We start from the raw sequence: 15,974 nt of genomic DNA, 5'->3' as shown, positions 1-15,974 counted from the left end.
ACACATCCTCATTCCTACTGTCTCACTCACACACACACACACACACACACACACATCCTCATTCCTGCTCTCTCACTCACGCGCAACACACATCCTCATTCCTGCTCTCTCACTCACACTCACACGCGCGCACACATCCTCAGTCCTGCTCTCACACTCACAGGCACACACACATCTTCATTCCTGCTCTCTCACTCACGCGCACACACAGATTCTCATTCCTGCTCTCTACTCACGTGCAACACACATCCTCATTCCTACTGTCTCACTCACACTCACGCGCAACACACATCCTCATTCCTACTGTCTCACTCACACACACACACACACACACACATCCTCATTCCTGCTCTCTCACTCACGCACAACACACATCCTCATTCCTACTGTCTCACACACATCCTCATTCCTACTGTCTCACTCACACACACACACACACATCCTCATTCCTGCTCTCTCACTCACGCGCAACACACATCCTCATTCCTGCTCTCTCACTCACACTCACATGCGCGCACACATCCTCAGTCCTGCTCTCACACTCACAGGCACACACACATCCTCATTCCTGCTCTCTCACTCACGCACACACACAGATTCTCATTCCTGCTCTCTACTCACGTGCAACACACATCCTCATTCCTACTGTCTCACTCACACTCACGCGCAACACACATCCTCATTCCTACTGTCTCACTCACACACACACACACACATCCTCATTCCTGCTTTCTCACTCACACGCAAACACACATCCTCATTCCTGCTCTCTCACTCACGCGCACACACACATCCTCACTCCTGCTGTCTCACCCACGCGCACCCACAGATCCTCACTCCTGCTGTCTCACCCACGCGCAGCCACAGATCCTCACTCCTGCTGTCTCACTCACGCGCACCCACAGATCCTCACACAGGCGCGCGCACACACACTCAAATCCTCATTCCTGCTGTCTCACGCGCAAAAACACATCCTCATTCCTGCTGTCTCACGCGCACACACAGATCCTCATTCCTGCTGTCTCACTCACGCGCACTCACAGATCCTCATTCCTGCTGTCTCCCACATGTGCACACACACATCCTCATTCCTTCTTTCTCACTCACGTGCACATACAGATCCTCGCTCCTGTTCTCTCACACATGCGCACACAAAGATCCTCATTCCTGCTCTCTCACACATGCGCACACACAGATCCTCATTCCTGCTCTCTCACACACACGCACCCACAGATCCTCACTCCTGCTGTCTCACATACACACACACACAGATCCTCACACACACACACTCTAATCCTCACACTTGCTGTCTCTCACACACACAGATCCTCATTCCTGCTGTCTCACTCGCGCGCACACACATCCTCACTCCTGCTGTCTCACTTGTGCGCACACAGATCCTCACTCCTGCTCTCACACACGCGCACCCACAGATCCTCACTCCTGCTGTCTCACGCGCACCCACAGATCCTCATTCCTGCTCTCTCACACACTGATCCTCATTTTTGCTGTCTCACACGCATACACACACAGATCTTCACTCCTGCTCACACACATAGATCCTACTGTCTCTCTCTCTCTCTCACTTACACACACACAGAACCTCAGGATCATTATGGGGGAGAGGATATTACTGCTTTTATGATGTGGATTCTGAAGTTCCAGGAAGATAAGGAATACAAATTGCATTTTGTTTTCCTACAGACAACTCTTTTATACAGTTGGAGGCCTATACTATTCCATTTTTTTTTCCAATAAAGTTGTGCTAGAAAGCACTGGAGCCCACCTCTCAGTCCGCGTTCCTCTCCTGGCTGCCCTGTCATTGTGACCTTCTTTTTCCCCATACTCCAGGATTGTCATGGAGAGATGGCCTCACCCAACATGTAATCTCACAAGAGATGGACAGGATCCTGAAGCTCCACCCGCAGCAGCCACTGGGGCCAGTCGTGGGGGACAGGTACTGGCAATGCATGTGCCGTGTATGAGTCTCGCTGGCCACGCGCCCTGTCTCGCACTGGTGTTGCCCATGGTCTTGCAAGTGATGGGGCTCGTCTGAAAACTCCCTCTCTGAGCTGCAGTTGGTGCAATTAAGGAGAAACTGACCCCTTTCACGTTCTGCATGAAGTTCTTAAAACACAAATCACGGGAGAGATCCAAGAAGGGTAGGAACATTATGAAAATCCTGCATATAAACAGGTCTCCATATGAAAATCCTGTATATAAACATAAGAAAATGCCATACTGGGTCAGACCAAGGGTCCATCAAGCCCAGCATCCCGTTTCCAACAGTGGCCAATCCAGGCCACAAGAACCTGGCAAGTACCCAAAAACTAAGTCTATTCCATGTAACCATTGCTAATGGCAGTGGCTATTCTCTAAGTGAACTTAATAGCAGGTAATGGACTTCTCCTCCAAGAACTCATCCAATCCTTTTTTAAACACAGCTACACTAACTGCACTAACCACATCCTGTCTCATGCATGTTCATTGTGGATGTTCTGAAAATCTGACTGGTTTGAGCACTGCTCTTGTCTAATAAATCATTGACCTAGCAGCACCCATGATCAAAGAGGACATTGATGTGGCTTCAGTCACAGAATCATTGTTCAGTGATAATCAAAACTGGAAAGTGAATATACCAGAATATGCTCTCTTCAGAAAGGACAGGATAGGTTACCAAAAAAAAGGTGTTGGGGGGGGGGGGGGGGTGGCGGTGGCAAGGAGCAGCTCTTTATATTAAGCACAAAATAAACACCTGCGTTGTGGATTTTCTTGATGGAAACCTAAGGGATCTAACATCTATGTAAGTAAATTATAGGCCAACATCGCAAGGGGACAAACTAGATATAGGCATCCTAGAAACCATCCAAAGAAGAAAAATCTGAGTTAATGTCCTTTTTTGATAAGGGGGTGGAGATGGCCGGAAACATTTTTACTTAGTAGGCAGATAGCCAAATAATTTATTTGGGGGTTGTATATCCCTTGCATCTCAACCTTCAAAAAAAGACTAAAGACCTGGATATTCTTACAAGCCTTCCCGGACGCCAACATAGTCCACTAATCTCCAACTACACCTTGGTTATCCATTCTATTGTTTTACATATGTAATTTAATAACCTATCCTTTCTCTTCCTTCTCATCCAAGTTCTTATCACCCTGTTATATGTAACTGCCTTTTCAGCACCTTTGTTATAGTTATGTTTTCTATGCACCCCTGTTTTATGTGAACCAGCATGATGTGACTGCTGTCTCGAATGCCGGTATATAAAAATTTGAAATAAATAAATAAAATCCTCTGGCAACAAATTCCAGAGTTTAATTGTGCGTTGAGTAAAAAAGAACTTTCTCTGATTAGTTTTAAATGTGCCCCATGCTAACTTCATGGCATGCCCCCTAGTCTTTCTACTATCCGAAAGAGTAAATAACCGATTCACATCTACCCGTTCTAGACCTCTCATGATTTTAAACACCTCTATCATATCCCCCCTCAGTCGTCTCTTCTCCAAGCTGAAAAGTCCTAACCTCTTTAGTCTTTCCTCATAGGGGAGTTGTTCCATCCCCTTTATCATTTTGGTAGCCCTTCTCTGTACCTTCTCCATCGCAATTATATCTTTTTTGAGATGCGGCGACCAGAATTGTACACAGTATTCAAGGTGTGGTCTCACCATGGAGCGATACAGAGGCATTATGACATTTTCCGTTTTATTCACCATTTCCTTTTCTAATAATTCCCAACATTCTGTTTGCTTTTTTGACTGCCGCAGCACACTGAACCGCCGATTTCAATGTGTTATCCACTATGACACCTAGATCTCTTTCTTGGGTTGTAGCACCTAATATGGAACCTAACATTGTGTAACTATAGCTAGGATTATTTTTCCCTATATGCATCACCTTGCACTTATCCACATTAAATTTCATCTGCCATTTGGATGCCCAATCTTCCAGTCTCACAAGGTCTTCCTGCAATTTATCACAATCTGCTTGTGATTTAACTACTCTGAACAATTTTGTGTCATCTGCAAATTTGATTATCTCACTCGTCGTATTTCTTTCCAGATCATTTATAAATATATTGAAATGTAAGGGTCCCAATACAGATCCCTGAGGCACTCCACTGTCCACTCCCTTCCACTGAGAAAATTGTCCATTTAATCCTACTCTCTGTTTCCTGTCTTTTAGCCAGTTTGCAATCCACGAAAGGACATCGCCACCTATCCCATGACTTTTTACTTTTCCTAGAAGCCTCTCATGAGGAACTTTGTCAAACGCCTTCTGAAAATCCAAGTATACTATATCTACCGGTTCACCTTTATCCACATGTTTATTAACTCCTTCAAAACAGTGAAGCAGATTTGTGAGGCAAGACTTGCCCTGGGTAAAGCCATGCTGACTTTGTTCCATTAAACCATGTCTTTCTATATGTTCTGTGATTTTGATGTTTAGAACACTTTCCACTATTTTTCCTGGCACTGAAGTCAGGCTAACTGGTCTGTAGTTTCCCGGATCGCCCCTGGAGCCCTTTTTAAATATTGGGGTTACATTTGCTATCCTCCAGTCTTCAGGTACAATGGATGATTTTAATGATAGGTTACAAATTTTTACTAATAGGTCTGAAATTTCATTTTTTAGTTCCTTCAGAACTCTGGGGTGTATACCATCTGGTCCAGGTGATTTACTACTCTTCAGTTTGTCAATCAGGCCTACCACATCTTCTAGGTTCACCGTGATTTTGATTCAGTCCATCTGAATCATTACCCATGAAAACCTTCTCCATTACGGGTACCTCCCCAACATCCTCTTCAGTAAACACCGAAGCAAAGAAATCATTTAATCTTTCCACGATGGCCTTATCTTCTCTAAGTGCCCCTTTAACCCCTCGATCATCTAACGGTCCAACTGACTCCCTCACAGGCTTTCTGCTTCGGATATATTTTAAAAAGTTTTTACTGTGAGTTTTTGCCTCTACAGCCAACTTCTTTTCAAATTCTCTCTTAGCCTGTCTTATCAATGTCTTACATTTAACTTGCCAATGTTTATGCATTATCCTATTTTCTTCTGTTGGATCCTTCTTCCAATTTTTGAATGAAGATCTTTTGGCTAAAATAGCTTCTTTCACCTCCCCTTTTAACCATGTCGGTAATCGTTTTGCCTTCTTTCCACCTTTCTTAATGTGTGGAATACATCTGGACCGTGCTTCTAGAATGGTATTTTTTAACAATGACCACGCCTCTTGGACATTTTTTACTTTTGTAGCTGCTCCTTTCAGGTCTGCATATGAAAATCCTGCATATAAACAGGTCTCCATATGAAAATACTGTATATAAACATGTCTGCATATGAAAATACTGCATATAAACAGGTCTGCTTATGAAAATCCTGCATATAAATAGGTCTCCATATGAAAATCCTGCATATAAACGGGTGTCCATATGAAAATACTGTATATAAACAGGTCTGCATATGAAAATACTGCATATAAACAGGTCTGCATATGAAAATACTGCATATAAACTGGTCTGCATAAGAAAATACTGCATATAATCAGGTCTGCGTATGAAAATCCTGCACATAAACAGGTCTGTGTATGAAAATACTGTATATAAACAGGTCTCCATATGAAAAAGCTCTTTGGTCATTGGTAGTTTATATCTATCTGCAAGTAAAAAAAACAAAGGGCATCCTACCAAGCTGGCTACACCTCTAAACCGTAGTGCCACCATTAATTGTAATCATTTAGTCCCAACCATCATCATTAGAACATTTTTTAATGCAAAAGTAGCTTAGGAAACTGGAACCCAACAATGGGCTTTGTATCATGGTTGAAAGAAACCACGTGGGCAGGGAACGCACAGCAGACATCCCTGTCAGAGAGCTGGAGGGTGCGCTTTCCCTGGGTGTGCCGGGCTGCGAGAGGGGAGGAGGAGTCTGGTTAGGGAAGCTCGGGTATTGTAAGAGTGCATGTAAGGCTAGGTTAGCAGTGAGTGATTCTGCACAGGCGACCTGGTTTCAGAAAGAGAGTGACTTACCTTCCACTTTGCGTCACAATCAGGCAGCTGCAAAGCAGTCAAAGTGTACACTTCAGCTTTCCCCGATCTGAAATGTTCAGCAGTCTTTTTAAGTTCAGTCAAGTTTAAGTAAGAAGTTCAAATTTTCCTGAAATGTGAAGCAGGAAACCAGGCGCGAGACAGGTGTCCGTCCGGCTGCGAGTCTTCTCTGGTACCTTCCTACCGGTGACTTTGGGTGGAGACTAAACATTCAGGGCTGCATTTAAGAATGTGCTGACCCTCGGCAGAGCACCCTGGCAGTGTCCCTTTGTAGCTGTGCAAGCTGAAGTCCCATGCCCTCGGCAGAGCAGCCTGGCAGTGCCCCTTTGTAGCTGTGCAAGCTGAAGTCCCATGCCCTCGGCAGAGCAGCATGGCAGTGTCCCTTTGTAGCTGTGCAAGCTGAAGTCCCGTGCCCTCGGCAGAGCAGCATGGCAGTGCCCCTTTGTAGCTGTGCAAGCTGAAGTCCCGTGCCCTCGGCAGAGCAGCATGGCAGTGTCCCTTTGTAGCTGTGCAAGCTGAAGTCCCGTGCCCTCGGCAGAGCAGCATGGCAGTGTCCCTTTGTAGCTGTGGCAAGCTGAAGTCCCGTGCCCTCGGCAGAGCAGCATGGCAGCGCCCCTTTGTAGCTGTGCAGCTGAAGTCCCGTGCCCCCTCGGCAGAAGCAGCCTGGCAGCGCCCCCTTTGTAGCTGTGCAAGCTGAAGTCCCGTGCCATCGGCAGAGCAGCATGGCAGCGCCCCTTTGTAGCTGTGCAAGCTGAAGTCCCGTGCCCTCGGCAGAGCAGCATGGGCAGCGCCCCTTTGTAGCTGTTGCAAAGCTGAAGTCCCGTGCCCTCGGCAGAGCAGCATGGCAGCGCCCCTTTGTAGCTGTGCAAGCTGAAGTCCCGTGCCCTCGGCAGAGCACCCTGGCAGCGCCCCTTTGTAGCTGTGCAAGCTGAAGTCCCGTGCCCTCGGCAGAGCAGCATGGCAGCGCCCCTTTGTAGCTGTGCAAGCTGAAGTCCCGTGCCCTCGGCAGAGCAGCATGGCAGCGCCCCTTTGTAGCTGTGCAAGCTGAAGTCCCGTGCCCTCGGCAGAGCAGCATGGCAGCGCCCCTTTGTAGCTGTGCAAGCTGAAGTCCCGTGCCCTCGGCAGAGCAGCCTGGCAGCGCCCCTGTGTAGCTGTGCAAGCTGAAGTCCTGTGCCCTCGGCAGAGCAGCATGGCAGCGCCCCTTTGTAGCTGTGCAAGCTGAAGTCCCGTGCCCTCGGCAGAGCACCCTGGCAGCGCCCCTTTGTAGCTGTGCAAGCTGAAGTCCCGTGCCCTCGGCAGAGCAGCCTGGCAGCGCCCCTTTGTAGCTGTGCAAGCTGAAGTCCCGTGCCCTCGGCAGAGCAGCATGGCAGCGCCCCTTTGTAGCTGTGCAAGCTGAAGTCCCGTGCCCTCGGCAGAGCAGCATGGCAGCGCCCCTTTGTAGCTGTGCAAGCTGAAGTCCCGTGCCCTCGGCAGAGCAGCATGGCAGCGCCCCTTTGTAGCTGTGCAAGCTGAAGTCCCGTGCCCTCGGCAGAGCAGCATGGCAGCGCCCCTTTGTAGCTGTGCAAGCTGAAGTCCCGTGCCCTCGGCAGAGCAGCATGGCAGCGCCCCTTTGTAGCTGTGCAAGCTGAAGTCCCGTGCCCTCGGCAGAGCAGCCTGGCAGCGCCCCTTTGTAGCTGTGCAAGCTGAAGTCCCGTGCCCTCGGCAGAGCAGCATGGCAGCGCCCCTTTGTAGCTGTGCAAGCTAAAGCAGGATCCCCTTGGCATGGATTTTTGCTGCCTTCAAAGTCCGTTGCCCTTAGCAATTGCCTCTGCCTAAACTTGGGCCTGGGACACAAATATCAGGAGTCAACTGCCCAAGAACCATCGGTTTCTTACCGCTGAGCTCTTTACTTTCTAAAGCACAAACGAACATTGCAGACCAACCTGTTTTTGGTTTTTTTTTCTGTTTCAGATTATCCTATCTTCCTTCCTCTGTGAAAAGATGGCATAACCCAGGAGAGCAGGTGCAGAGGTTGCAGGCTGGTGCAGGCGAGCAGGTTCAGTACCCTGGACAGCGACCCCAACCTGCCGCTGCCCTGAAGTTAATGTACCCCGGAGAGAGGCTCCAGGACCCTGGACAGCGACCCCAGCCTGCCGCTGCCCTGAAGTTAATGTACCCCGGAGAGAGGCTCCCGGAGAAGCTGCAGGACCCTGGACAGCGACCCCAGCCTGCCGCTGCCCTGAAGTTAATGTACCCCGGAGAGAGGCTCCAGGACCCTGGACAGAGACCCCAGCCTGCCGCTGCCCTGAAGTTAATGTACCCCGGAGAGAGGCTCCCGGAGAAGCTGCAGGACCCTGGACAGCACCAGCACCTTTCCTCCTCGCCGCCGGACGTGGCGCGCCTCCATAAGCTGTTGGAGACCTTGCCGCAGCGCTATTCCCTTTACAAGGTGAATCCCCCACGGCTTCTTGAAACAGAGGTGGGTACTGTCATACAGAAAAATATTTTTCTTTGGTTTTTAACAGATTATTTCCACTCGCAAAGTGCAGAGCAGGTTGGCAGAATTAACTAAATAATAGTTTGGGGAAGAGCTGCAATTTTAGAAGACTGTGGATGGATTATTGGTAGCGCGGTTAAGAAGGTTCCTATTTACTGCACCCTTACCCCTGCATTCTCTCACAGTCTCTGAGCTTTTACTGTCTTGCATTTCTTTTTCTCTGTCTCTTTTATACGACAGTGCTGACAGATTTACTACTCGGTGTCTGTATTTCTCAGCATTACCCAGGCTGGGTGCAGGCTGACAGCTTCACTTCTAACATTATGCACATCTGCAGCTGCCAAGGCTCTCAGGGCTGTAAATGTTGTGGAAGCTGCTGGTTAGAATAAACTCTCTCATACTCTCTGGTCCCACAACCTGCACCATTTCCTGTGGGCCTCTCTATCCTTCGATATTTCCTTCAGTGCCTCCTGCTTGTGTGAGACATAGAATCTCTTCCTCCCTCTGTGTATTCCCCCTGTACCATTCCCTGCAGCTCCTCCTCCTGCTTCAGATACAGATCTCTCTCTCTGTGTATTCCCCCTGTACCATTCCCTGCAGGTCCTCCTGCTGCTTCAGATACAGATCTCTCTCTCCCTCTGTGTATTCCCCCTGTACCATTCCCTGCAGCTCCTCCTGCTGCTTCAGATACAGATCTCTCTCTATCTCTCCCTCTGTGTATTCCCCCTGTACCATTCCCTGCAGCACTTCCTGTTGCTTCAGATAAAGATCTCTCTCTCTCTCTCTCCCTCCCTCCCTCTGGGTATTCTCCCTGTACCATACCATGCAGCTCCTCCTGCTGCTTCAGACACAGATCTCTCTCTCTCTCTCCCTCTGTGTATTCCCCCTGTACCATTCCCTGCAGCTCCTCCTGCTGCTTCAGACACAGATCTCTCTCTCTCTCCCTCTGTGTATTCCCCCTGTACCATTCCCTGCAGCACCTCCTCCTGCTTCAGATACAGATCTCTCTCTCTCTCTCTCTGTGTATTCCCCCTGAACCATTCCCTGCAGCTCCTCCTCCTCCTGCTTCAGATACAGATCTCTCTCTCTCTCTCTCTCTCTCTCTCTCTGTATTCCCCCTGTACCATTCCCTGCAGCTCCTCCTGCTGCTTCAGATACAGATCTCGATCTCGCTCTCTCTCCCTCTGTGTATTCCCCCTGTACCATTAACTGCAGCACCTCCTGCTGCTTCAGACACAGATCTCTCTCTCTCTCTCCCTCTGGGTATTCTCCCTGTACCATTCCCTGCAGCTCCTCCTCCTGCTTCAGATACAACTCTCTCTCTCTCTTTCTCTGTGTATTCCCCCTGTACCATTCCCTGCAGCTCCTCCTGCTGCTTCAGATACAGATCTCTCTCGCTCTCGCTCCCTCTGTGTATTCTCCCTGTACCATTCCCTGCAGCTCTCCTGCTGCTTCAGATACAGATCTCTCTCTCTCTCTCCCTCTGGGTATTCCCCCTGTACCATTCCCTGCAGCTCCTCCTGCTGCTTCAGATACAGATCTCTCTCTCTCTCTCTGTGTGTATTCCCCCTGTACCATTCCCTGCAGCTCCTCCTGCTGCTTCAGATACAGATCTCTCTCTCTCTCTCTCTCTGTATTCCCCCTGTACCATTCCCTGCAGCTCCTCCTGCTGCTTCAGATACAGATCTCTCTCTCTCTCTCTCTCTCTCTCTGTGTATTCCCCCTGTACCATTCTCTGCAGCTCCTCCTGCTGCTTCAGATACAGATCTCTCTCTCTCTCTCTTCCTCTGTGTATTCCCCCTGTACCATTCCCTGCAGCTCCTCCTGCTGCTTCAGATACAGATCTCTCTCTCTCTCTCACTCTGTGTATTCTCCCTGTACCATTCCCTGCAGCTCTTCCTCCTGCTTCAGATACAGATCTCTCTCTCTCTCCCTCCGTGTATTCCCCCTGTACCATTCCCTGCTGCTTCAGATACAGATTTCACTCTCTCTCTAGATACATAGATATATCTATATCCCCTGTACAATTTCCTGCAGTGCCTCCTGCTGGCTGGGGCTCAGATCTCTCTCTCTCTCTAGATACATAGATATATCTATATCCCCTGTACTATTCCCTGCAGCACCTCCTGCTGGCTGGGGCACAGATCTCTCTCTCTCTCTAGATACATAGATATATCTATATCCCCTGTACAATTTCCTGCAGCGCCTCCTGCTGGCTGGGGCTCAGATCTCTCTCTCTCTCTAGATACATAGATATATCTATATCCCCTGTACTATTCCCTGCAGCACCTCCTGCTGGCTGGGGCACAGATCTCTCTCTCTCTCTAGATACATAGATATATCTATATCCCCTGTACAATTCCTGCAGCGCCTCCTGCTGGCTGGGGCTCAGATCTCTCTCTCTCTCTAGATACATAGATATATCTATATCCCCTGTACTATTCCCTGCAGCACCTCCTGCTGGCTGGGGCACAGATCTCTCTCTCTCTCTCTCTAGATACATAGATATATCTATATCCCCTGTACAATTTCCTGCAGCGCCTCCTGCTGGCTGGGGCTCAGATCTCTCTCTCTCTCTAGATACATAGATATATCTATATCCCCTGTACTATTCCCTGCAGCACCTCCTGCTGGCTGGGGCACAGATCTCTCTCTCTCTCTCTCTAGATACATAGATATATCTATATCCCCTGTACTATTCCCTGCAGCACCTCCTGCTGGCTGGGGCACAGATCTCTCTCTCTCTCTAGATATATAGATATATCTATATCCCCAGTACTATTCCCTGCAGCACCTCCTGCTGGCTGGGACACAGATCTCTCTCTCTCTAGATACATAGATATATCTATATCCCCTCTACTATTCCCTGCAGCGCCTCCTGCTGGCTGGGACACAGATCTCTTTCTCTCTAGATACATAGATATATCTATATCCCCTGTACTATTCCCTGCAGTGCCTCCTGCTGGCTGGGACACAGATCTCTCTCTCTCTAGATACATAGATATATCTATATCCCCTCTACTATTCCCTGCAGCACCTCCTGCTGGCTGGGACACAGATCTCTCTCTCTCTCTCTCGATACATAGATATATCTATATCCCCTGTACTATTCCCTGCAGTGCCTCCTGCTGGCTGGGACACATATCTCTTTCTCTCTAGATACATAGATATATCTATATCCCCTGTACTATTCCCTGCAGCGCCTCCTGCTGGCTGGGACACAGATCTCTTTCTCTCTAGATACATAGATATATCTATATCCCCTGTACTATTCCATGCAGCGCCTCCTGCTGGCTGGGACACAGATCTCTCTCTCTCTAGATACATAGATATATCTATATCCCCTGTACTATTCCATGCAGCGTCTCCTGCTGGCTGGGACACAGATCTCTCTCTCTCTAGATACATAGATATATCTATATCCCCTGTACTATTCCCTGCAGCACCTCCTGCTGGCTGGGACACAGATCTCTCTCACTCTAGATACATAGATATATCTATATCACCTGTACTATTCCCTGCAGCACCTCCTGCTGGCTGGGGCACAGATCTCTTTCTCTCTAGATACATATATCTATATCCCCTCTACTATTCCCTGCAGCGCCTCCTGCTGGCTGGGACACAGATCTCTCTCACTCTAGATACATAGATATATCTATATCCCCTGTACTATTCCCTGCAGCACCTCCTGCTGGCTGGGGCACAGATCTCTTTCTCTCTAGATACATAGATATATCTATATCCCCTCTACTATTCCCTGCAGCGCCTCCTGCTGGCTGGGACACAGATCTCTCTCTCTCTAGATACATAGATATATCTATATCCCCTGTACTATTCCCTGCAGCGTCTCCTGCTGGCTGGGACACAGATCTCTCTCTCTCTAGATACATAGATATATCTATATCCCCTGTACTATTCCCTGCAGCACCTCCTGCTGGCTGGGACACAGATCTCTCTCTCTCTAGATACATAGATATATCTATATCCCCTGTACTATTCCCTGCAGCGCCTCCTGCTGGCTGGGACACAGATCTCTCTCTCTCTAGATACATAGATATATCTATATCCCCTGTACTATTCCCTGCAGTGCCTCCTGCTGGCTGGGACACAGATCTCTCTCTCTCTAGATACATAGATATATATCCCCTGTACTATTCCCTGCAGTGCCTCCTGCTGGCTGGGACACAGATCTCTCTCTCTCTAGATATATAGATATATCTATATCCCCTGTACTATTCCCTGCAGTGCCTCCTGCTGGCTGGGACACAGATCTCTCTCTCTCTAGATACATAGATATATCTATATCCCCTGTACTATTCCCTGCAGTGCCTCCTGCTGGCTGGGACACAGATCTCTCTCTCTCTAGATACATAGATATATCTATATCCCCTGTACTATTCCATGCAGCGCCTCCTGCTGGCTGGGACACAGATCTCTCTCTCTCTCTAGATACATAGATATATCTATATCCCCTGTACTATTCCATGCAGCGTCTCCTGCTGGCTGGGACACAGATCTCTCTCTCTCTAGATACATAGATATATCTATATCCCCTGTACTATTCCCTGCAGCACCTCCTGCTGGCTGGGACACAGATCTCTCTCACTCTAGATACATAGATATATCTATATCCCCTGTACTATTCCCTGCAGCGTCTCCTGCTGGCTGGGACACAGATCTCTCTCTCTCTAGATATATAGATATATCTATATCCCCTGTACTATTCCCTGCAGCACCTCCTGCTGGCTGGGACACAGATCTCTCTCTCTCTCCAGATACATAGATATATCTATATCCCCTGTACTATTCCCTGCAGCACCTCCTGCTGGCTGGGACACAGATCTCTCTCTCTCTAGATATATAGATATATCTATATCCCCTGTACTATTCCCTGCAGCACCTCCTGCTGGCTGGGACACAGATCTCTTTCTCTCTAGATACATAGATATATCTATATCCCCTGTACTATTCCCTCAGCGCCTCCTGCTGGCTGGGATCCAGATCGCTCTCTCTCTCTCTAGATACATAGATATATCCATATCCCCTGTACTATTCCCTGCAGTGCCTCCTGCTGGCTGGGACACAGATCTCTCTCTCTCTCTCTGTTCTTGTCTTTTTCACAGATTTTGTTTATACACAGTATAAGATATAATGAGCTTTTCAAATAACATTTCACATGACTTGAAAATAAAATCCTTATGTTTATAAATCCAAACAGATGTCTCTGTGCTTATGAGAAAATGTGATTAAAAGTGCATCTTCGTGTGATTTATTTGTATTTTTCATGAAAATATTTTGAATCTCGAGTTATTTTTCAGTTTGGCTATCCAGAATACCTCAAGCAAGTGAGTTCTGTGCATAGTGAGCCAACTCTCACTGGTGCCCCACCTGATCCAAAAGAAGAGTCCACATCTACTGCAAGCAGAACCGGTTCCCCAGCATCCACAGACTTCATAAGGGCCAGCAAGGTCCCTTCCTTCGTCAGGCAGCAGAGCTCAAAAGGGCAACTATTCCAGGACATAGCATCACTTTATCTACCAAAGGAGAGAGGCAGCTGGAAGGGCAGTGGCAAACTTAAAGACCAGGAGCCACGAGATTACGATGGCAGCAGGAATGTGGAGAGTCTGCATGACGATGTTCTGGATTACGTGGGAGAAAATGAAGAGCCCCAAAATCTGGAATACAGATCAATCAGCTCAATGAGAGGTAAATCGATTGTCAATCAAAATGTTTCATACTCCTTCAGTTCATCCATCCATTCTCCAGTCATCTATCATCTAACCATCACTGATCTGTCAACCGGTCCATCCATCATCCAGTCATCTACCATCTGTCCATTATTCAGCTGTCAACTGGTCCATCCATTATCCAGTCATCTACCATCTATCCATTATTCAGCTGTCAACTGGTCCATCCATCATCCAGTCATCTACCATCTATCCATTATTCAGCTGTCAACCAGTCCATCCGTCATGCAGTAGTCTACCATCTATCCATCATTCATCTGTCAACCTGTTCATCCGTCATGCAGAAGTCTACCATCTATCCATCATTAATCTGTCAACCGGTCCATCCGTCATGCAGTAGTCTACCATCTATCCATCATTCATCTGTCAACCTGTTCATCCGTCATGCAGAAGTCTACCATCTATCTATCATTAATCTGTCAACCGGTCCATCCGTCATGCAGTAGTCTACCATCTATCCATCATTCATCTGTCAACTGGTCCATCCATCATCTAGTCATCTACTCAGCTGTTAGGTGGAAGGTGCAGGAGGGATTATCACTAGTTGTAGGAAGGAGCATCAGGTGGCAGTTGGTTAGTGGCTTTTGTGACTTACAGGAGGAGGTATCAGGGGGTATAAGAGGGAGTATCAGGAGATGCAGGTGGGAGTAAGAGGAGGCAGGCACTTGATGAATAGCAGGAGGTATAGGAGGGAGTATCAGGAGGTAGGTGCTTGGTGAGTATCAGGAGTTGTAGGAGAGGGTATCAGGAGGCAGTCACTTGCTGAGTATCAAGAGGTATAGGAGAGAGATTCAGGAGGTAAGTGCTTGGTAAGTATCAGGAGGTGAAGGAGGGAGTATCAGATTCAGGAGGGATTATCAGGAGGCAGGCACTTGGTGAGTATCAGTAGATGTAGGGGGGAGTATCAAGAGGAGTAGGAGGGAGTATCAGGAAGTAGGTGCATGGTGAGTAACAGGAGATGAGGAAGGAGGTAGGCACTTGGTGAGTATCAGGAGATATAAGTGTTGTGTTTGAGCCACTGTGGACCCTTGGTCGCAATGGAGATGACTCTGCCCACGGGGAGGGGCCCCGTGGGGAACCACTGCGATAGGCTGAACTCAGATAGCAGACACAGTATGGATAGAGGCTTTATTGTACTGCTGTAGATAGATGGTAAAGCAGGAAGGTAAGGCACTGATCCAGAAGTGCCAGTACGTTCAACAGGTTCAGAAGTGAAGTCTCACCCAGATGTTCACGATAGGCGGAAGCCCACAGTGCGGGTGACATCACTGCTGGTGGGTGGAGCTGGAGCACCGGATCGTAGAGGTACTCACAGGAATGATGGCGTCTTCCTGATGGTGGAAAGTTGGGACCGAAGGTCCGTGGTGCAGGATATAATGGGTGGTAGGCCCTCGAGGAGCGAGTACCCGATGGTCCGATATCCTGAAATGTAGAAGAGAGAGAAAGACCCCTGAGAAGCGGTTGTCTAAAGCTTCTGCTGGAGCGAGGCCCTTAGCGTGAAAGTGGCATCTAAGCGAGCAGCTTAGAGCGGTCAGAGTAGCTAAACCGAAGTCCTTGCTAACTCAAGGTGGTAGCGGAGGCGGAGGCTTGATATACCTGGAGGTACTGACGTCATGCGGTCGGGCCGCCCCCGGGTTCCCGCCATGACGTATATTTGAGCGTAGGAGATGTGCGCGCTCGTGCCCTAGGAGGCCACGGGAGTGA

The 15,974-nt window shown here is 48.4% G+C and overlaps 1 protein-coding gene across 1 annotated transcript in view; it reads left to right on the top strand.

Annotated features, from left to right (window-relative positions):
• The window catches only part of PTPRN (protein tyrosine phosphatase receptor type N), a 279,044-nt gene that overhangs the window by 28,170 nt on the left and 234,900 nt on the right, over nt 1–15,974 (top strand). The window contains exons 4-6 of the mRNA XM_029604982.1: nt 1,852–1,957; nt 7,998–8,505; nt 13,842–14,229. Coding sequence (XP_029460842.1) covers nt 1,852–1,957; nt 7,998–8,505; nt 13,842–14,229 — 1,002 coding nt within the window. The remainder of the gene's footprint in view (nt 1–1,851; nt 1,958–7,997; nt 8,506–13,841; nt 14,230–15,974) is intronic.

The sequence above is a fragment of the Rhinatrema bivittatum genome, chromosome 6, assembly GCF_901001135.1.
Source record: "Rhinatrema bivittatum chromosome 6, aRhiBiv1.1, whole genome shotgun sequence".
Lineage (NCBI taxonomy): Eukaryota > Metazoa > Chordata > Amphibia > Gymnophiona > Rhinatrematidae > Rhinatrema > Rhinatrema bivittatum.
The sequence above is the reverse complement of the archived record's forward strand: the minus strand, read 5'-3'. Positions and strand labels throughout refer to the sequence as shown.